This window comes from Cibotium barometz, chromosome 41 (assembly GCF_041138505.1).
Source record: "Cibotium barometz isolate CiBa-2024 chromosome 41, ASM4113850v1, whole genome shotgun sequence".
NCBI classification, from domain to species: Eukaryota; Viridiplantae; Streptophyta; class Polypodiopsida; order Cyatheales; family Cibotiaceae; genus Cibotium; species Cibotium barometz.
Window position 1 is genome coordinate 34,529,645 of NC_141086.1, and position 22,387 is coordinate 34,552,031.

At 42.9% G+C, this 22,387-nt stretch overlaps 1 protein-coding gene across 1 annotated transcript in view; it reads right to left on the bottom strand.

Annotated features, from left to right (window-relative positions):
* The window catches only part of LOC147614903 (flagellar radial spoke protein 3-like), a 32,817-nt gene extending 19,720 nt beyond the window's left edge, over positions 1-13,097 (bottom strand). The window contains exons 1-3 of the mRNA XM_086780228.1: positions 12,722-13,097; positions 3,058-3,183; positions 2,804-2,938 (exon numbers count right to left, since the gene is read on the bottom strand). Of these exons, the coding sequence (XP_086636354.1) occupies positions 2,804-2,938; positions 3,058-3,183; positions 12,722-12,928 (468 nt within the window). The 5' untranslated portion in view covers positions 12,929-13,097. The remainder of the gene's footprint in view (positions 1-2,803; positions 2,939-3,057; positions 3,184-12,721) is intronic.
* Positions 13,098-22,387: the final 9,290 nt, after the last annotated feature.

Sequence of the window (22,387 nt, forward strand, 5' to 3'; positions counted from 1 at the left end):
TAGATTATCTAGGCAAAGTTTGTTGCAGCCACGATGGTGATGGATGTACTCTTCCAGACAGTCACATACCTCCATGGCATCAATCACATGGATTGCCACAAGTACCCGAGGCTTGCCCTAGAGTCCTTGAGACACGAGTTTCCACTTGGTCTCAGGATATGGGCTCCACATGGACCACCTCCCACCCCTTTAGTATAGTTTGGACTCCCCTTTTCTTTGGCCCTCTTATGAGGACACCAACTAGATTATCGAGTTAGATCTTCTCACCCTCTACACCCACTGCACATGGATCACACCTTCAGAACTCCCACGGAAGATGCACTTCTACAGAGATCACTTCCTCACGCTCATTGAGGATGGATTCATCCAGCAAACTGGACTACCTGAGTCTTCACATGTTCCATTGTGATTGGCCAGATACGGCTTTCATCTCACCGCCTTGGAGTGGAGACAGAAAGAGCTAAGCGCGTCTTCAGAGCCAGGGAGCTCATACGGAGACCCAAGGAGGAGAGGATCTGTCGATTATGGCACACTGAGGTTGAGACAAAGGGACATTACATATGTCACCGCCCAGTATACTATGAGATCTATGGGAGGTTTTACTCTCTGTTCCATGAAGTATTTGGCCCACTTTCCAAGATCATTGACTTCCCGGACCAGCATTGCCTAGGGCTCTTCCTACTCGAGCTTCACAGACACAAGTACAACTTCATCCCTAGCCACCCCGACCCCTATCTCACCAACCAACCATCACTTGCTTCTTCTGGACCCAAGAGAAGGACACTCATACAATGGATCCCGTGGACCCACCTCGAGCTACTTCGAACCCACCTCACCCGATAGGAGTTACCTCAGACCGGGCTTCCGCATTCCAGCATGCCGGATGCCCTTGGCCCCCTAGACGTCGGCCACGATCCCCTCATCAGCTCCAGATCCAGGACATGCTCCAACGCCATTGAGCTACCTTTCCACGTGACGTAGCTGAGGGAGACCCCTCGGCCATATCGCCATCAAGCTACCTTTCCACGTGACGTGGCTGAGGGAGACCCCTCGGCCAATCACCATTGAGCTACCTTTCCATGTGACGTAGCTGAGGTAGACCTCTAGGCCATACTCATTAGCCCAATGCTTGATATTTTGGAGGGTGGCATACCATCTAATGAGGGCTGATGCTCCTCTCATGTTTCATGTTCCTGGTATTCCATGATGAGATTTCCATGGACAGTTTTGTATCACTCAAGTGAGATAGTTTTTGTTTTGATTTCCTTTCCAAGATGAGATATAAAATGGACATTATTGTATCACTTTGGTCTCATAGGCCCATTGGATCTTTAGTAGATGTTTAATATATCTTTCTTTCTTTCTATGAATCTATCTGCCTGCGTTGCCGCCGATTTTGGACTCAACTCAATAAGCCCGAAATCGTCTATTTCACTTGGCTCTCTGCTCGCTACCTTCGGCAGCAACCCCCTATTCCACTTACCTCTCCGCCACCCCACTAGCCTCGCCATTCACACCCCGCCGTGTTCTTGGAGTAATGCAAGTGTTGTTTATGGTATTCTTGTCATTCTTGTCATTGTGCCATGCTCTATTCTAATCTATCTATTGAATATTCATGTCTGCACTCTGCCGTGAACATTGAGGACTCCGGACATACTATCCAGAGGAGAACCATGTACCGGGCAACCAACCCTACTACAATTTGTTCTATTTCATTTTCTGTTTCCATGACAAGATATGCCATGGACATTATTGTACTCCATGATGAGACTCTTGCTTACACCCCATGTACTTCCCCATGATGATCATTGTATCAGCCTCTACTTTCAGCGCTCTATGTTATCTCGGACCGAGCCTTTGCACTCCAGCGTGCCCAATGCCCTCGACCCCCCCATCGGCCATGATCACCTCATCAGCTCCAGATCCAGGACATGCTCCACCGCCATCGAGCTACCTTTCCACGTGACATAGCTGAGGGAGACCTCTCGGCCATACTCATCAGCCCCATGCTTGATATTTTGGAGAGTAGTATACCATCTACTCGGAGCTGATGTTGCTCTCATGTTTCTATGTTCTTAGTATTCCATGATGAGTTTTCATGGACAGTTTTGTATCACCCCACTGAGATAGCTATGTTTATGTTTTCTTTCTGCTTTATTTTCCATTCCATGATGAGATATGCCATGGACATTATTGTATCACTTTGGTCTCATAGGCCCATTGGGTCTTTAGTAGATGCTTAATATATCTTTCTTTCTTTCTTTCTCTCTCTCTCTCTCTCTCTCTCTCTCTCTCTCTCTCTCTCAAAAGTACAGCCGCACCAAAGGTACACTGATTGATCGGGCTATAGAGCTGGGGCGGTCCAGGTGCCCCAAGATGAGAGGCCCATCTCGACACCGGCGGAGTCTACAACAGAGGATCAGGACCATACTAGCACGGCATGGGAGACGTCCAGTCAGAGTACTCGACCGATGAGAGACATCTTTGGATAGTGATGTGTATGATGCTTACCTTTGTTGCTGGAGTTTTCTTCCCAGATGTTATCCATTAGGAGCTCCTAGTACCGTACTTTTCCTCATAGTTGTTTCAGTTTCAGTTAGTTGTTTAGTTGTTTTTAGCTTTCCTTACACAGACATTGTATCAGATCCACCAATTGTTGTAACCTTTTTGGTCTCATAGGTCATTTTGGCCTTTTGAAGACGTTAATATATCATTTCATTTCATTTTCATTTCTCTCTCTCTCACGCACACACACAAACAAACAAACAAAGGTCTTCTTTCATTTGAAAGTAAACAAGAATACCTGAGTTCCAGCATCTGGGCCAGACTTTTGAGGAATGAAAAGAGGTGTTGGAGGCCTGTCAAGGAAGGGATCAGTTTGAGTATCCATATCGTATTCACTCAATTTCTCCACAAATTCCTCCAAGTATGCGTCTGTCTGAAAGATAAGTCCAAGCTTAGTCCCGATTCACAATCTCAAGAACTCTTGTTCAGCCAATTCACCACGATGAAGCCAACTTAATCTAAACATGTAGTAGAACAAGTGAAAGAGAAAACCTGTATGTCCAGATGTTTCCTGGTGGTGCATGGCTCACTGGAAGTCACCAACGAGCTTTTTGAAGACTTTACCTTTCCTTTATGGGCTTTCTTCATTGCAGATGCTTCATGGCATGACTGGTCTGGCTGTAGAGGGATGACAAAAGAAGCCTTCAGTGTGTGTCAAGAATATGCACAGGTTGCAGGGTGCAACAGAGAGAGGCTTGCTACCAAAAAAAAGTACATTTTGGCAGAAATCAATAAAAAGGGAAAGGGAACACTAATGATGCTTTGTGTTGGTAAGTGCACATGGACCCGGGCAGAGCTAGACACTCCCAGTAAGTGAGCACCCTCCAGACCCATGCCTCCAGACCCACAGTAGGCTGGCAAGGAGTCTTTCAAGAGAGCATAGTCCCTCCAGAGAGCCAAATGGCCCCCGTCCTGGCTACCCAGACCCTCGGGCCTCCACTCACCAGGCTCAAGATTCGGGACTTGCTTAGATGATATAGAGAGGCAGCCCCATAGTTGGTGGGTATTGAGGCCAACAGTTCCATGAGGAGGAGGACACATTAGAAGCCCGGACACATGAGGTTCTGCTGATGCCTACTTTATATTGTATACACAGGGTCTATGTAGTACATTGATCTTTTATGTCCTTTCAGTAGCTAGTCTTTTACTTTTTTCATGTTGTCTTGACATTTAGTTTACTCATGGATCACATGTAACAGCTTTTTGGTCTCATAGACCCTTCGGGTGTTTCGTAGACGTAAATAACATGTTTCTTTCTTTTTTTCCTCTCTCTCTCTATCAGATCCACCATGATGTAGCTTTTTGGTCTCATAGGTCATTATGGCCTCTTGAAGACGTTAATATAACATTTCATTTCATTTCATTTCTCTCTCTCTACTATGTAATACTGAAGCTATTGAAGCTGTTGGCCGTTACAATCAATGCACTCGATCTCTGCTGCTAATTGTGTGTTATTCAGAAATTTGGGCCACTGCACTAAATATAGCTTGACGTTTTTTTTTTCCACCGGGAAATAGATCTGCCTATTAGTTATATGAAAAACCAGCCAACAGGCTGAAATACATGCTCAGAACATCCAAAAGAGGAAAAACACTAGTGAGGGTAGTCCCCTCCATGGCTGTCTGCTCTCGGAGAGAACTACCTCATACAAGAAGGGGAAGGAAGGTGCGGAGGGGTGGAGAGAGAATCCAAACCGGTGGCCTGTAGTGCCAACTGAGATCACTTGTCCGAGAGGAAGGGACCATACTGCCAGATGCGTAGGAAGGCCTCTTGATGTCTCTGCATGCAGTCCGAATCTCCCAGCAGCTTCCCCCACCGGCCACATGGAGGGTATGAATGATATATGTCCATATGGCACGGATGGACTCCACTGGGGGAGGGTGGTGCGGGGGGGCTGAATATCCTCACTGTACTGTGCCCGCCAAATATGCCATGCCGCAATGCTCCTGATGACATCCCACCTCTGACAAGTGCCGGGGGACCAGGCCCCTACTGAATTGATAATGATAATAAGTAGCACTTAATATACATGCTAATGAAGGAATTGGAGTCAAAGCAAACTCATAATCTTTCATTGATTAGCATTTATAATTAAGTGTTAATTATTATCACAAAATCGGCCATACCATTAGACCCTGCTCTCGCTTTGGCGTGGAGGCAAAGGAGTACAAATATGTTATGTTCCATCATCATCTGCATCAATGATTTGGTGATGACCCTGATTCAACATTCTACCAGAACTTCTGAAGCATGGAAAGTTCTTAAGAACTAATATGAGACGACGAGGAATCAGATTAGGATACAAACCTTGAGAACCATCTTGGTGCAAAAAAAGTGTATGTGGTCAAGATGATAAATCTGACCCACAAGCCATATTGTATGTTGAGAAAAAACTAAAGCATGGTCAAGGCTGCCGTGGAGGCAGGAACCAAGGTAGCATGGGCAAGACCATTTACAACAATCTCAAGGAGCATATCGGCAAGCTGTCCAAACCCAACAAAACTAAGCGTGGAGGGTATCTCAAAGCCCTGTTTCAAGGAGCAGCAGAGGTATGCTGTCACACCACCCCTTTGCCAACATACTTCTTTGGTGACTTACCTTCCACCACTCATTCCCAACCCCCTCTACACCAGCCACTATGGCAGCAACCCCCATGAACCATCTCGCTCGCCCTCCCAAGTCCCCCACCCCATAATCACATCGTCCTCTGTTACACATGTGGGGTGTATGGCCACTACCAAAGCCGGCTTCTCCCAGGGCTACCGCCTCGGGGGGGAAAAGCCAGAACCAGACGGGGTCTTCCCCAAGACAAAGCCCGGGAGCCTCTTGCTCCAAGAACTCGAACAATGCGTCTAAGCTTACTCCAGACCAGAAAGCGGAGGTAGGTAAGACAGGTGGCAAGTTGAGGGCTGAGGAGCTTTCTCAGTACAAGGAGGAGGGTAGATGTTTCTTTTGTCATACAAAAGGACATACTTCTCGGGATTGTCCGAAGAAGCCTCCAAAGCCCGCCGCCGCCGCCTCCACAGCTTCCGTGGTGAGCTCCGCTCCCACACAGACCCCAACGGCTACCCCTAGTTCTTCAAACCCCGGTGCTTCAGTTGGAGCAATTATTAGCCGGAAGCTCGAAGATAAGCAGAAGGGCGCCCATGACCAGGAGTATGAGCGCAATGAATTGCTCAAGTCCTTTGGCTACATAGATGGCCAGAGAGTCGTTGTCTTGTTTGACAGCGGCAGCACGGAGGATGTGGTCACGAAACAGGCCGCTAGGCGTGCCCGTTTCGAGCTGACTTCGGTGGACAAACAGGTTGAGGGTTTTAGCACAGGCATGACAACGAGCGTCAAGTATGAAGCTCTAGGTGCTAAGTTAGTGATTCAGGACATAGAATTTGTGTGTGACTTTATGGTTGCCCCTCTTGTAGGAGGGGTAGACATAATTTTGGGTATTCAGTGGTCTCACAAGTTTCTGATGTCAAGTGGGACAAGCACACGTTCTAGATCAATCGGAATGTGTCAAACGCCCCAGTGACCATTAAGTGTGAGCCAGGAATTCCGAACTTTCCGCTCATAAGCCACTTGCAGGCTAAGCGAGCAATCAGGAAAGGCGCACGATGTGCGATGATTTACATCTAGACAGCCCAGACGGTGGCCAGTGCTTTCGAGAAGTACTCGGTTCTCCATGAAAAGTTCCAAAAGATTTTTATTCGGGACAGCCTCCCTCCCCAGCTCCCCCCATCCAGACTGGAGGACCACAAGATTGACCTCCTCCCAGGCTCGGAACCCCCGAGCAAGTTTCCGTATCGCCTTTCTAAGGCAATGGAATCGGAGTTGGACCGCCAACTCCAAGAATTGTTGCAAGCTGGCTTCATCCGCCCCAGCGTGTCGCCATTTGTAGCACCGATCTTGTTTGTCAAGAAGAAAGATGGGTCTTCCCGTTTGTGTGTCGATTATCGTGCACTCAACAAGCTGACTATCAAGAGCAGATTCCCGATGCCTCCAATTGACTATATTCTCGAGAGGCTAAATGGAGCAAAGGTGTTCTCGAAACTGGATTTAAAGAGTGGGTACTACCAGGTGCGGATTGTGGAGGGGGACATCCCCAAGACAACCTTTCGTACGGAACGGGCCCACTATGAATTCGTGGTCATGCCATTTGGCTTGACGAACGCCCCAGCTACATTTAAGCTTACATGTCTCGTAAGTTACTGCCTGCCGAGAAGAACTATTCAGTCTATGATCGTGAACTCCTAGCAGTGATACAGGCCTTGAAACATTGGAAACATTTCCTGTATGGCCGTGACTTCGAGGTTCGCACTGACCATCAGGCATTACGCTGGATCCAGACAATGCCAAGTGCACAGTGGAGTGATCGACAACACCGCTGGAGTCGGATATTCCAGCAGTTCGGTGGTATGATTGAGTACCTTCCAGGAAAAGCAAATCCAGTGGCCGATGCTTTGAGCAGGAAAGGACAAGTGTCTTTGATTCAGACCACTAGACTTGATCTTTTTGGTACAGGACTAGAGGACATGAAGCACACGTACGTGGATTCCGAGGAATTCAGTATACAGTGGGAACAGGCATTGGATGCCACAGGACCATGCCACTTTCTGATACGCGATGGTTGGCTTTTCTACAAAGGCCGACTATGTGTCATGAAGTCGTTCAGGGCAGCTCTTCTCCATGATGCCCATGACGCCATTACAGGTGGTCATAGGGGCATGAATTTGACTCTGGAGAAATTAGAACAGCAATACTATTGGCCAAAGATGAGGCATGATGTGTTTACATATATACAACGCTGTGACATTTGTCAAAAGGTGAAAGCGCCTCGCAGAAAGAAGATAGGGTTGTTACAGTCCTTGCCAATTCCTGAGGGTCCTTTCCAAGACATTTCCATGGACTTTGTCACAAATTTGCCTCCCAGTCCCAGTAAGCGTAATACGCAGTGCTTAACTATTGTTGATAGGTTTAGCAAATTTGTTATGCTTATCCTTGCAGAGCCAATGTGACCGCCGAGGATGTTGCCCAGTTATTCATTCGGCATTGGTACCCGATTGGTGGGATTCCTAGAACTATAGTGTCAGACCGAGATGCCAAGTTTACCAGTTATTTTTGGAGGGCATTGTTTGATAATTTTGGTACTAAGTTAAATTTTTCCAGTGCATTCTACCCACGAACAGACGGCCAGACAGAGATATACAACCAGTTGGCCTTTGATGTGCTAAAGTGTTATGTCCACGATCAGCAAGGTAAGTAGGAAAAGCTGTTTTGAATGACTCTTTTTCTTCAGCTATTGGCAGGACTCCATATGAGGCAACGTTTGGAACCCTTTCCAATCGTTGTTAACTAGGACTTCGTCTTCAGTACCGGAGGTGAACAGAGTAACGGAGTCTTACCAGGAGATCTTAGAGTCAGTAAAAGACAGATTGGCTAAAGCGCAAGAGGCCTACACTCGACAGGCCAATAAAGACCGAAGGGATATGAAGTTTGCGGAAGGGGATTGGGTTTATCTTCAGATTATGAAGCAAAGATTGAAGCAGGTGGGCAAGCGATGCCCAAAGTTGTCTTTCAGGAGCTTCGGACCTTTTCCCATCCGGAAAAAGATTAATGAGATGTCTATGCAGTTAAAGCTACTTCCGAGTTGGACTATGCACGATGTATTTCATGTCAGTTGGTTAAAGCCATATGCAGGTCCAACCCCTTCAGAGGTCAAAGACGAAGCGAAACCAGACATTGTGGATGAAGCAGAAGTTATGGTTCCAGAACAGATCCTTCTACACCGTTTCAAGCATGGCTTAGGCCGAAGACTACGACAGTTCCTCACGAAGTTTCAGGACCGAGGAACCCATGAAGCGGTATGGCTCGACAAAGAGTTTTTCAAAGACTATCCGGCGTTATTGACGGATTATTTGGAGGCTATGTAGCTTCCGTCAAGTTAAGCAGAAGGGGATGTCACGTGCATCCCGCACTTGGATGCCACGTAGACATTTCTATACAGAAGATGTAGGACCTGGGATGGTGAACTAGTCCCATGTGAGCCCAGTCCGGGACGAGTCAGCCAGGGATCCATCTCAGTCGTCCGAGGTCAGGTGAGCATCGTCTTGCACATGTGTCCAAGGTCAGGTGTGCACTGTCCTGCACATGAAACAGTGCCAGTCCGCGCTGTGAGTCTCCCTCTGGAATGATGTCAGTGGTTCTGTGTATCTGGTATGGTACCAGATGCCAGATCACTGAGTAGATAGTGGTTAGGACAAGGGGCCAGCCCGTAGGGCTACCCCGGATCTTAGTGGGGGCATGGGAATGGTGTGGAACCACCCCCATGAGGGCCAGGAAGGCCCAGGCTGAACCCACCAGCCATGAAGGGGCTGTAGGACAGCCCTAGGGCAAGAATAAGGCAATTTCCAGGAATTTACAGCCTTTACATGGCTGTAGGGCAAGTATGGGGCAGCCCATACAGGCTGCCCAACCCTGGATTGTGGGCAAAAGCTGTGCCCAGCCCTCTGGAAGCAGGCGCATCCCTTTTCAGCTAGCTAGGAATAAAACGCAACATTTAATGTGAATATTTTTAGCATTTTATGCTGAATTTCCAATCGTGGGAGCATTTATTGCTGGCCGCCTGCAGTAGTACTGGCCGACTGCTCTAGTTGGGCTAGTATAAAAGGGAGAGCCCATGTTCCCATTCATTCATCTCATTACTCACCAAGAGCTCAAGCAATCAGATTCACATCATTCTAATAAAGCAAATACACCATCCGCGGTGGGGGCCCTACATAGGGTAATTGGGACCCAATACTGTGTCCTCTCCATCTCTCCCTCTCTCTCTCTATTTTCTGCACATCACCTTTCAGTTTGTGCGTTAATTTCCATCGTGAAAAGAGTGCTGAATTCCGAGTATTGAAGTTACCGATTCTTCTCCAAAGCTTCCGCATATTACAGTGAGGAGAAGAGAGAAAGAGGAAAAGGGAAGAGGAAGAGGAAGCATGGAGGAGAAGGAGTGAAGGAGCGAAAAGGAGGAGTGGACAAGGAGAAGAGGCAGAGCAACAAGTTGTGGCCGAGAAGAAGTGTTGGATGCGTCAAGTGGCAAATGGGTAGCAAACAAGGACGGAAATGACCACAAAAATCGCATTCGCAAAAAAAAAACTCCTGCCTATTTTTTTGACCTCACTTTACATTTCGGCGAAACACCATTTCGATGGGCAGGTTTCGTTTTGTTTCGAAACATTTCATGCTAGAAACGTTTCGTGCCATTTCGAGAGGGCAAAACGGGTTTTTATGTTACTATGCACCATACCACTCCAACCAATCCGTGGGCAGGCTTACACTCACCGCCTTCTTCCAATCTTACAAGGATATATTCACCCGGGCATACAAAGACCTCGATGGTGTCCCAACTCACATTGGTGTTCACACCCTACCCCTCCAACCAGTCTTTGAGTGTGGCCTTTGGCCTCCCAAAATGGGCTGATTTCTAACCTAAAGGACAGACTATTGACCTGCCTCCATCTCGGGATCAGATGATCCAATGATTGAACTAGCCTTGCTATTTATAGGCTCAAGGAATTATCCCTACAGAAATCCGACTGTTGTCGCCTAGAAAAACACAAGCCAAAACTTCTTTTAATGCTGTCAATTCCCCCCGTATGGTGTCATGAATTGGCCGACTGGACACACAGAGCATGGGCTTCTTCTTTACCTGTCACAACCTTTTAGTGCCCTAAACTTATCCTACACTTGCTGCCATATTAGGGATTAGCCAGGGAATTAGCCATGTCCACGTGTGTGCACCTGACATCCCCTCCTACTAAACTTGATGACGGGATTCCATCCTTAGACCTTCGATTGGATGATTGTCATCATCCCTTGTCTGCAGCCAGACTCCAAAACTTGTCATCCTTCCTTCCTAGCAACCTTGACCTTGATTGAAAACCCTGCCATTCCTCAGATTCCACTCCTAGTTTGATGTTGAAAACTGTGCATTTGTTCCACTTTTTCCCCTTGCCTGCAATCCCTGCCCCTTAACACAGCGATGGTCTTCTTTTTGAGGATGATAATGCCTTTGCTCCACCCTTGGAACTGCTCATGAGAGCCTCACGTATGCCCCTTTGAGCATAAAACTCCCATGGCTGCTTTCTTGTGGTTTTGCTTGCTACCGACCAGCCCTATGACTGCTACCGTGGCTACGTTTCTTACTCTGGATCTGTGCACCTTCTTGGGACCTCTAATGCTTAGCTTTGGCTGATGCTCTAATACCAATGTGACATTTGGCAGCCTTGACTTACTTGATCCAGTCGTAAGCCTATTGATTAGGAACACTAATGCAAAAGCAACAATTAGACAGCAGAGAGAAGATAGAGATGAATTGTGTTTTCAGTGTATCGATACGACAAAAAGATGTCTTTGACTGTGGCCTTTGGCCCATAGTCACATGGGTCAGGGGACGGGAACGAGGACGGGGAAGGGTTTGGGGATGGGGAACGCCTGGAGGCAGGGAACAGGGACGGGGACGGGACGTGTATGTGGGCATTCACCTCTTCCTACCAAGACCAACCTGAAGTTTGAACCCTTGCCCCCAACATGAACTACTGGTGCTCGTGAGGAAGAGGCCATTGAAGGCTGATGGCAGCTTAGGTGGAGCTTTGGCAGGCTCAAGCCTCAAGAACTTGTGCAGTGTGCACTGTGCACACTCCAGAGGAGAGATGGAAGAGAGCAACTGTGCACAACAAAGATGGAGGAGAGCAAAGATCACTCAGCAAACTTCGCATATAAGCCTTTACATAGGGTTTTTTTTTAACATTAAAACTTAAAACTTAAAACCTAAGAGGCAAAGCCTTCCAAAAATTTCTTCACGTCCCCAAACACCCCCCCGTCCCACAAATTTAAGACGTCCCCTGATAGGGGACGGCCGTCCCCTTGTGAGGGACGGCACATGGGACGTCCCCCCTGCAGAGGGACGCATCCCCGTATGAAAGGGAGGCCGGGACGGCATCCCCCCTTCCCTAAGGCTCGGGACGGGCGTCCCCTGTTACTATGCTTTGGCCCCCCAAAATGGACTGATTTCTAACCTGAAGAACTAACTATTGACCTGCCCACATCCGGAGATCGGATGATCTAATGATTGAACTGGCCTTGCTATTTATAGGCTCAAGGAATTATCCCTACAGAAATCCGATCGCTGTCGACTAGAAGACAAGCCAAAACTTCTTTTAATGCTGTCAATTTTCCCCTGTATAGTGTCATGTGACCTGGCTGACTGGACACAGAAAGCATGTGCTTCTTCTTTACCTGTCAGAACCTGCTAGTGCCCTAAACTTATCCTCCACTTGCTGCCAAATCAGGGATTAGCCAGGGAATTGGCCATCTCCATGTTGTAGAGGATTAACTTCTCTCCTCACATGATCAGGATCACTATTGTATATGTAGCTGCTCATTTCATTTTCATGTTCTTTTCCATGATCCAGCTACCTCATGGAACTACTGTAACACTTTTTTAGTCTTATAGATCCTTAGGGTCTTTTGCATATGTTTAATATAGCTCTGTCTCTCTCTCTCTCTCTCTACCGCGAAGGGCGATATCTGAGGTGTTGTACAAGGATGATGAAAACTACAAATCATGGAAACGAATATCCACAATAACACTAGCAATTGAATAGAAAATGCCAATTAAGCCCTTGAAGGGCACAAAACTATGGATTGCAAAAGAGCTAACTTTGATGCTTGTAAAACAAGGTGCAGAATTAGCCAAATTTTGGGAAGCACCCAAAGTAGGAAAATGGGTAGTGTTTTGTAGCCCTCATTCAAGCATTTACCTGGTCTAACCACTAGGATCCTTAGTCTTCAACTGAAGCGTCTGCTGACCATGACACCCCACCAACTGACTAGTTGGGACTCTGTTCTTTCAGTCCAGTTCTAGTGTTTCTTTCTGGCTCAGCTGAAAATTTTTTTAAGGTCTCGTGTTTGTACTCAGTCTCATGGGTCATTTTATCCCCAGAAAATGTTAATAGATCTCTCTCTCTCTCTCTCTCACACACACACGCACGCCCACGCGCGTGCACACACACACACACAATGCATCTCATGGAGCTTAAAAAAATAACCAATGTTGTGTTGAATTAGTTTAAAGGGTGAAAAAAAGAAGGTTTTTTCAGAGTGCACTGACCTTGCGATGGTGGTGTGGTTGGGTAGGGCCACGGATGACACGGGGGTCAAACATGAGGTTCATCATGCGGCCAGGATGTTGTTTGTGCTCGGGAGTCCCAGGCTGGCTTCGGAGGTCCCCTGCTTTGTTTCCAGCAGGAGAGGATACCATTCTTCCACCTGCAGCACAAGGCCGTGGCAGGACGGACACTGCTGAGCCCCCCGACATCTCCAACTACCTATCTAATCGCAACACCACCATCAAAATTCTTCTTCCCCTGTCCTCTCTCTCTTCTCTGTTTCAGAAACCCTTCCTGCTGAAGAATCCGCCATCTCTTCTTTGGTTTTTGCCTCCTTTCCAAACAGCCTGAAACAAAACCGTTGTTGAGAAGCGTATTTCGCAAAAATGGGCGGCCGGAAATGCACACTGTGTTTACACACGGTGCTCGCCCACCAATAGGCCACGTGTACAAGAGGGTTTTAGTCTCTCCAAATAAAATTTATTTGCTCTTATAAAACAACCAAATTTTAGCCTTTTTTTTGCTAGAGAAAGATAACTTAAAAATTATATGGTTAGCTAGAAATTTTTGGAATGATATTTTTTTTATTTGAGGGCTATCCTTAGAGCTCGAAAAAAATGTTTTTTTCAACCAAACAATGTTTAGGCTTGAAAATCACTAGAAATCGTACAAATGTCGGGATTCATAATTAAAGTGTACAAATTTCAACCCTTAAAATTAAAGGCAATGTTGAATTCCAACCGGGATTTCTTAATTTTACCCAGGAAAATTACATTATAAACTAGGTTATGTGAGCACTGGGCTACGCTGATAAGACAAAACACTAATAATCATGTACATTGACATAAGAGCAATGTACATTATAGATTCTCTTGTCAAAGGATTCCATATGGTAGTTGTCTTTAGTTCTACCTTTGTGATATTCTAACAACATTTGCAAGTAACTTAGCCAATTAGTATGCCTTCCTCAATTTTGTTACTTTTGCTCCACCTCCTAAAACAATTTCAATATCTTATGATACTCTGATTTTTGGACCTTCCTAAAAGGGAGTTTCTTATCCACTAAGAGTGTGCAAGTAATGTGCATGAGGTGATCTCTCTTGTGAGTTTGGGCGAGGGCCAATTAGGATATAAACTAGATGGTGGACATGCGCATTCAACATTTCATATATTGTTGAAACCTTCACATTCAAGTTTCGACAATGGTCTTGCTAAGCTGGAGCTCTATACAAGTGGTCGTATTTATTTTATTAAGAGACTACATCTACATGATACCTTACTTTTGGCATTTACCAAGGCAAACGAGCTTCACAAGGTCAATGAGCACTATGTGGATATGTTACTTATGAATCCCTATTGCCCCAAGTGGAAATCCTATGGTTGAGGATGGAGCAAAGACTTGGCGAGCATATTTGGATTAAGTATTCTACATGTACTAAGGACGCTTTCCTTTGGTGTGGTGAGAAACAAGTAGGTGTGGAGGTCATTTAAGATATTGTAATTTAGATTGCCCTTATCTTGACTAAATAAAAACACTCTGATCAAAAGAAACGAAAAGGAAAACTCAAAAGACTACCATCATTCCAAATGCTTTTGATGAAGACCGTACTCTTGCATGTAAGCATTATAATGAAACTCTTGAAAGAGCATGAAGCCAAGGTAGAACAAGAAAGTGTCATGCAAATGTTGGCCATAAATGATGGATTTTATATAGTTTCACCATTGGATGACTCTAAGTTACAAGAGGTGTTGTGAACTCTGTAACACCACTAGCACACACAAGAAGTTAAAGTGGATCAATATTATGGGTTTTGACATTGCATTTATGTTGTAGGCATTCATAACTTGTAGGATACAAAGATGTACACACATGGCTAGAAAAGATATCATGGGTGGTCCAATTAGTATAGAAGTATTGATAGATTCGAAGCATAGGTGCATGTACCTATTTTTCCATATTGTAATATTTATAGGAGAGTTAGTTGTTTGATGGAACCCAATCACATATCTTCAAGATAAGAAGAGACGGACGCGTGGAGAGAAGCTGCCACGACAAGAAGACTGAAGAGAAGAGAAGATGTGAGGCTCCAAAGAGTGAGGAGCCATGTGAAAATCTCTGAGAGAGAGAGAGAGAGAGAGAGAGAGAGAGAGAGAGAGACCCCACAACCCAATGTTAACCTGCCCCAATAAAGTAAAACCACCTCTGAGCCACCGATGACGTAGGCCACGTGGTAGATGTATGTGTGGGCACTTTAGTCAAGGTCGCGGGCACTTATAGTAGCCTTGGACACATAGAGAGAGAGTGTGTCAAGGACTATGGAGTTTAGGGACTTGAGGCACTGGTCGCGGACTGTCAAGTAAGAAAGAAACTTGATACAGGGTCCAGGTGTGCTGAGATAACTTGAGGGGAGGAGTAGACACTGGTCGCGGACTGCCAAGTAAAGGGAGGCAAACTTGGTATAGGGTCTAGGTGTACTAGGATTATTCACTTGAGGGGAGGTGTTGAAATATACAAGTGAATAGGGTGTGTGTGGGAACAAGCTCTTGGATAGAGGCTGTAAAAGAGGAGATGTAATTGTGAAAGAACCTGTGAAAAGGTTAGAAGAATCTACTGGGAGAGAATAATGGGTAGCATGAGGGAATTTAGGAGTGTGGAGATATTCTGGGAGATATTCAGGGAAAAGAGAAGAGGTGGAGAGAATCAGGCAAGAGGTGGAGATATTCTGGGAGTGAATCATGGAGAAATCAATGGGATTTGATGCTTGATGTAAACTCTATAAATTGAGGCATAGCCCTAATGAGAATTTGCTGGTTTTTGAGTATCCATGCCTACATTAATCTATCTGCTAATATTCACTAATTACGTCTTAATTATTTCTTAATCACTTTGTTAATCATGTTGATTCTAGTGTATGATCCACCATAGCTCATCATTTTGCTCAAATTTCAACACAAATCTCAGGAGTACCTATGGAATGCCTCTTTCCGGCCATCCAGGCACAAGTGGTTTACATAGAAAATGCCTTGAGTGATGCAAGTAGGCTACTTGCATAAGTAGTGTCACACACCAATGTGCTTATTTAGCTTCCAGAGCATCCTTCACTCTTATGTGAAGTATTTTCTTGACATTGTAGTGAGGTAGAGGTGTGAACTTTAAGAGCCATTTGTTTCCGATATGATAAGGGACCTTGATGATGTCTAGAGGAGGAAAAACAAATATTTGAGAGGCATCTAAAGGGTGAGTGTAGATCATATTCCGGATCCTTGGGGATAATTTAGAAGAGGATAGTACAAGAAGATAAAAAAGGACCAAAGGATCATCTCACTGATGGATCATCTCTGAGCAACCGACAACAAACTTGAGAGATAAGGGTGCTTCATGAAGGGGATGAACAAAGAACATTTTCATTAATGATTCGGTATACAATCATTTGCTTTGCATAAACTTAAAAGTTTGATTGTCAAGTCACTTACTAAGAGTTGTCTCTAACATCATGTAAACTTGAGTGTTACAATGTACAAATCCACCCTCAAACATGAAGAGCCCTTACAAAATAGAGTATAGAATGCAAATTTAGTTTATGTGCCCTAATTTTCATTTAAAGCATTTCCTCATTTATTGCTTCCTAGGCATCATGTTAAGGTTTCAGACTACGACCATTTCATTGAGAAAGAAGATATACTACAAAGCAAGTATTTGGAGCGATTTAGGGTCTTGTACTAATTTTTCATTGTATCAAATAACCAAGTAAAGTGGTGTAACTCTAAGCAAGTTGATCTACCTACAATATATAGAATGGGTACTTAAGGAGGTTTTCCATCATGGACGTTTTAAGTGATGACCATGTCACATGCTCTTTGGTAATGGTAATGGCAATGGCAATGGCTATTATGGATGACTTTGGGTGGTCATTAGCTATGTGTTCTCCACCTACTTCGACCTTAGAAGAGTGCACTGACACTCAAATGAGACTGGAGGTGACATATAGGTCAGTATTACATGATCTCTAGTAAGTTTGATCCATATTGATGACTTTGTTTATGGTTGGGTATCATCATAAATAAATCTATGATAATGGAACATAGATGGTTGGCAGAGACCTCGATACATACAATGTTTGAAGTTCTAATTCATATACCTTTGGTTGTAGGATATGTGTGTGGGGGGACACAAAAGTGCTTTCTAACTTTTTATCTACATTTTTTAAGACCAAAAGTTAACAATCAAGAGCTCATATTCAAAGGAAATGTAAGAGGAATGTCCTAATTAATAGATAGACATGATAGCTTTTTTTACCCTTGAATTTATTTATTGGAATAATACCTTTGTGAAGGGGATGCTTTGAATGTTTACTCAAATTTTTTAGCTAAAACATTGTGCACATCCATCTCAAGACACCCACATGCACATGAAATATCAAATTCAATCTCAAGGCATCCACATCTCAAATACCTTTGTGAAGGGGTTGCTTTGAATGTTTACTCAGATTTTTTGGCTAAAAAATTATGCACATCCAATCTCAAGACACATGAAATACCGCATCCCACCTTCATTGCCTTAGGATTGGCACATTGGCTACTTGGGTTTGGAGAGTTTGAAATGTTTTCTCTTCCTTTGGTCCTTATGCAAACTTAATATCCTGCTTAGTTAGCTCATATAAAGATGTAGCAATCTTGGAAAATTTGTGTAATAATGAACCTTCTACAAAAGCTCACATGCCCCATAAGAAATTGGACGTGTGTAAGATTTGTAGGTGCAGGCAAACTTTGAATACTTTTAATCTTTTTTTGCAACATGTAGTGAAATAGTTCCCCATTAGGTAAGTTATGGGCTCTTCACATATGTCCTTAGTCCATAACGCACTTATACTACAACCTAATCTTTAATTCTTTATCCCTATTGAGCAAAAAATATTATCCCATGCACATTAAGAGGAATAACAATGAGCCATGCAAGGCTCTAATTCTTTACCTATGCATAGAAATGAATTCCAACTAGTGAGACTCATTGTCATATCAAGATCTTGCAAGTACCATGCCACAAATCATAAATGCTAAGTAGGTAGCCCGATTATCCCTTGAATGTCCACCCAAGCGACACATCTTTCTCTCTTTCTTTTTCTCTTTTTTTTTTCTCTCTTCCTCTCTTTTCTTTTTCCCTTCCTCCTCTCTCTCTCTCTCTCTCTCTCTCTCTTTTATATTATTATTCTTCTTCTCCTTCTCTTTTTTTCCTTTTCCCCCCTCCTTTTCTTTCTTCTCCTTCTCCTTGTCTTTCCCTCCTCCTTCCCTTTCATGTTCTTCCCTCTTCACCTTCATCTTCATCTTTTTCTCTTTCTCTCATTTTCTCCCCCTCCTCCTCTTTCCTTTCCTATACTTTTTCTCTCCAATCAACGTATTGACCATGTTAACATCACCCTGTTTTTTGCCTACATCAAGTCTCTTAGATGTGGAGTTAGGGATGATATGCCAACTTCTTATAGCAATATAATTTAACCTTTTGGGGAGTGTGTTTTTTGAGGGAGCTTGGTGGAGGAACCTTTTTCTAGCAACTCTTATCTCTTAAAAATGCGGACATTCTCTCTCCAATCCCTCCACCACTACCTCCAACCTAGCCCACCACTATTTCCTATAACCTCCACCACCACCTCTCAACCCAGCCCACTTTCTCCCCTCTAGCCCAATTTAGCTCCTCCCTTCTCTCTCTCTCTCTCTCTCTCTCTCTCTCTCTCTCTCTCTTTCTCCCAATCTCCCACCCTCTTGAGACCTTTCCATTCTTGTGCACCATCTACGGTCTTTTGCTTGACCTCCGCATTGGTAGTCTCCCTAGCGATACTTGTAGCAACAACTTCAATGCTAATTTTTCATGAGGCCATCACAAACAATACGAAGGAGGGTTGTGGGTGGTGTGCTCTACTAAGAATGCTAAGCTAAATAGTGGTTAACAAAGTTGTATGGAGGTTATTTGTATATTTATAGTAGTGGGAGAGGTGTACTCTTCTTTTGGACCAAACAATAAAAAAATACATTTCTTCTTTTTAATGTCAATAATAAAGGCATCTTCCCAAATCCTACACCCTAATAATGAAGGCATCTTTTCTTACTTTTTTGGGGAAGAGCGAGTATGTCATGAAGAACAATGAACAATATAAAATTGAATAGGATAATATTGCTGCCAAATTGCAGGCAAGATATAACTTTACTCGCAAAAAGAAATTACATTGAGATCACATGCTGTTTCCTTAAAACAACAAACAACCTAAAATTTGACAAGGTGATTAATAAAAAGACAAGGTGAATTATAGTTGAAAGACCACTTTATTCCAGAAAGGTTTTTACATCATCCTTGCAAGCTAAGACTAAAGACATCTATATACTTGTAAGGGCTACAACTTAAACACTATTTATAAAAGGTAACATAACATACCATAACTACATAAGGGTTCCTACACCTATGCATTTATATGTGCTACTCTATTCTTCAACTCTTCTTAAATGGATTCCTCTTTCTCTACAGCAATGTACCTGTAACTCCAGCAAGTGGCTGATAGGGCTTCTAATCTTCATATTCAAGACATAAAAATCTCCGGAATCAATAGGCTCATTCGCTAGCATCTTGCTCCAAAGACTACGGGTCTCTGTCGTGATTCTCAGATATTCTTTTGTATCTCCGCTTGTTTTCGTACATAAATCTTTGCAAAGTACCCTTGAGAGTATAGTTGGGGCCATTAGAAGAAGACATAATGAGATCCCCAAAGATTAGATAATGGTGAGGGTTGTTAAGGTAGAGAATGATGGTGAGAGACAAAAATACAATAAGACAGAGAGGGAGGCAATAAGATTTGGAATTTAAGATTAGAGTAAGAGTTAGGTGTTATATTTATAGAAACATAATGCTAAAAGCAAAAAGGGATTTTGCATGGATATTCCCTAAATTTAGAAAAGTAGATGCATGGATGATAAGTGCCATGTGTTAAAAAAAAGGAATTGCATGAATAAGTAATATATTCAAGAAAATCTATGTAGACATCAACATTGAGAAGACTTTAAAATAATAAATGAACATATTCTAGACACCACATTGAGAAGACCTTAAAATAATAAATGAACATAGTCTAGACACCACATTGACATACAACCATATTGATTGTCGTGCTAAAACATTTAAAAAATGAAAAAGTAAATAGACCTTCTTAGAGAGTTGATTGAACCATGATACAAAGGACATTTTATTATCGCAAAATGAAGGACCTTTTCAAAACTACAGTATAATGTCATCAATAGTACAAGGTCCTTTTCAGATTGTTCTCATGCTGTGCTGTTGAACATTCTCATTAGGTCCTCCTTTTTCAAAAAGGGTTGATGTATAAACATATTATGGTTTGCACCTAACCTGAAATTACATAAATATATAAAATAAAGGTGCTTGCATGCACAATATTATTTACCAACCCCTACCTTGATTTGAAAATCGGGACATGTGTATGATGGATTCTTTTCCATAGTCACCCGGCATTTTTCATTGTGTAGTAAGGATTCCTCAGTCTCAATTACAAACACTTCCACAAACTATGTAAACTTAAGTTGACAAGAATAATCAAAAAATTAAAATCAATATGGAATACACCACCTTTGACATTGAATTAGGGGATACATGTGTTCCAATAATAGCGACAACTCCATGTTGATAATATTTGATCCATCCTTCGTATGCCTCCTAACAACTGCATCCGATACAAGTTGTTTGGTGATATCCATTTGTATCTTCCTTGGACCACTTGTAGCTACCTCTGAAACTACCTCTTACGTAAGTTCTCTTATCTTTTGTAATGCCTGCCTTGATGTGCCCCTTGATGTATCATTAATCTGGTCATATGTGGGTCAGCATGCATACAATAGTACACCATAGCACCACACATTCTTCTACATATAGATTTATGCTTGCATAGAAACAAGCTAGAGAGCCATATCCATCCGTTTGTTAAGCCCAGTGAGGGAAGCTTCTGTGTGAGCTTGCCTATTATTTGGAAAATTACAAAGTCCCAATAAATACTCTTATTAATTAAGGTTTATTGAAATTAAGCCAAGATAATAAGCTTACCAATCCATGATGTTATTTTCAGTGTGCCATTCATAGTTATAGTTCCACAAGGCACAAGTGCACTCAAGTAAGCTCCACAGGAACTCTTTCGTACTACTTCGGGAAACTTCTCATCATGACTCTCCCCGGGTTTCACCCAACAATGGCCATCATATGCTTGCTTCATTCCTTTCATTGGAGAGGATGGAGGATCACGTACATTCGGTAACTCAAAAACCATATTCCCATCATAGATTTGAGAAATCTCTTCTACCTTGTCAATATGTGTGCTTGCTAATAACATTCTACTAAGAACACCTACATGAGATTCCTCAGACAATAAGTATTTGACCACCCTCTTCTAAAGTGGTGTACATGTGGGAGAATCTTCTATTTGTAAGATCAATAATCACTTGCTTTGGTGTGCTTGCTGTAGTGTTTCTTGACTCTCCTATTATTGGAACAACTAGGTATTCTATTGGTATATCTTTATCAAAGATATAACATGGTTCCTCTTTCCAGTGCATCTAGCTAACTAGATAGATGTAAGATAATCTAACTAGATAGCTAACTAGATAGATGTAAGATAATCTACACCATCATCTTGTAGTTTGATCTTGCAAAAATTTTCAATCTAGAATGAGGATATAACATTCCATCAAAATCATCAAGTATAGTAATATAAAACCATCCTTGCACAGTTCTATAACAATAGGATCAATCTCCAAACCTCCTACAAAAATGTGAAAAGTTTTCTCCATGTCAAGGAGGAAGAAAAAAACAGACTAAAAGAAGATAGGAGAGAAAGAGATCTCTATTTGCTAAGTACTATATCTCATAAAATCAACTCACAACAAACACACAACAAACTAATGAAAACGAATTCGAATTTTAAACACTAAATCTATACATATTAGAATAAATTTTAAAAAATATATTCATTTTTTAAAAAAGTATTATTTCTGACAAACATAAAAACATTCTTCAATGATTATAAATAATATCATTAATATATAAAATATAAAATTTATTTTTAATAATAAATGCTTACACAACTAACTCCCATTAATAATTTCTTTTTTAAATATCTTGAATTTTCATGAATACATGTAATTTATATGTGATGGTCATATTGTTGTGATTAAAATTATAAATTTGAATAATTATTTTATTTAATATATAAATTTTAAATAATGACGTCTCCTTTGAGAGAGAGAGAGAGAGAGAGAGAGAGAGAGAGAGAGAGATGTGGTTGACCTAAGTGAGGGGAGGGTCCCCTTACAAAGGGTGAGGTTGCCCTTAATGAGGTGTCCCCCCCACTAAGGGTGGCCGTCCTTAGTGATGAGGGGACCCTCCTCTCATTTAAGGCCACCGCCTCTCTCTCTCTCTCTCTCTCTCTCTCTCTCTCTCTCTCTCTCTCTCTCTCTCTCTCGCGCTCCCTCAGACCCCCACCCCCCCTCTCTCTCTCTCTCTCTCTCTATCTTTCAAATGCCTCCCCTTCTCTTTGTTCCTTCCCTCTCTCTAACCCTAAAATTTATTTATTATTTATTTAAATTTTTTTCTCGATTTTTAGCTTTCTCTCTATTTATAT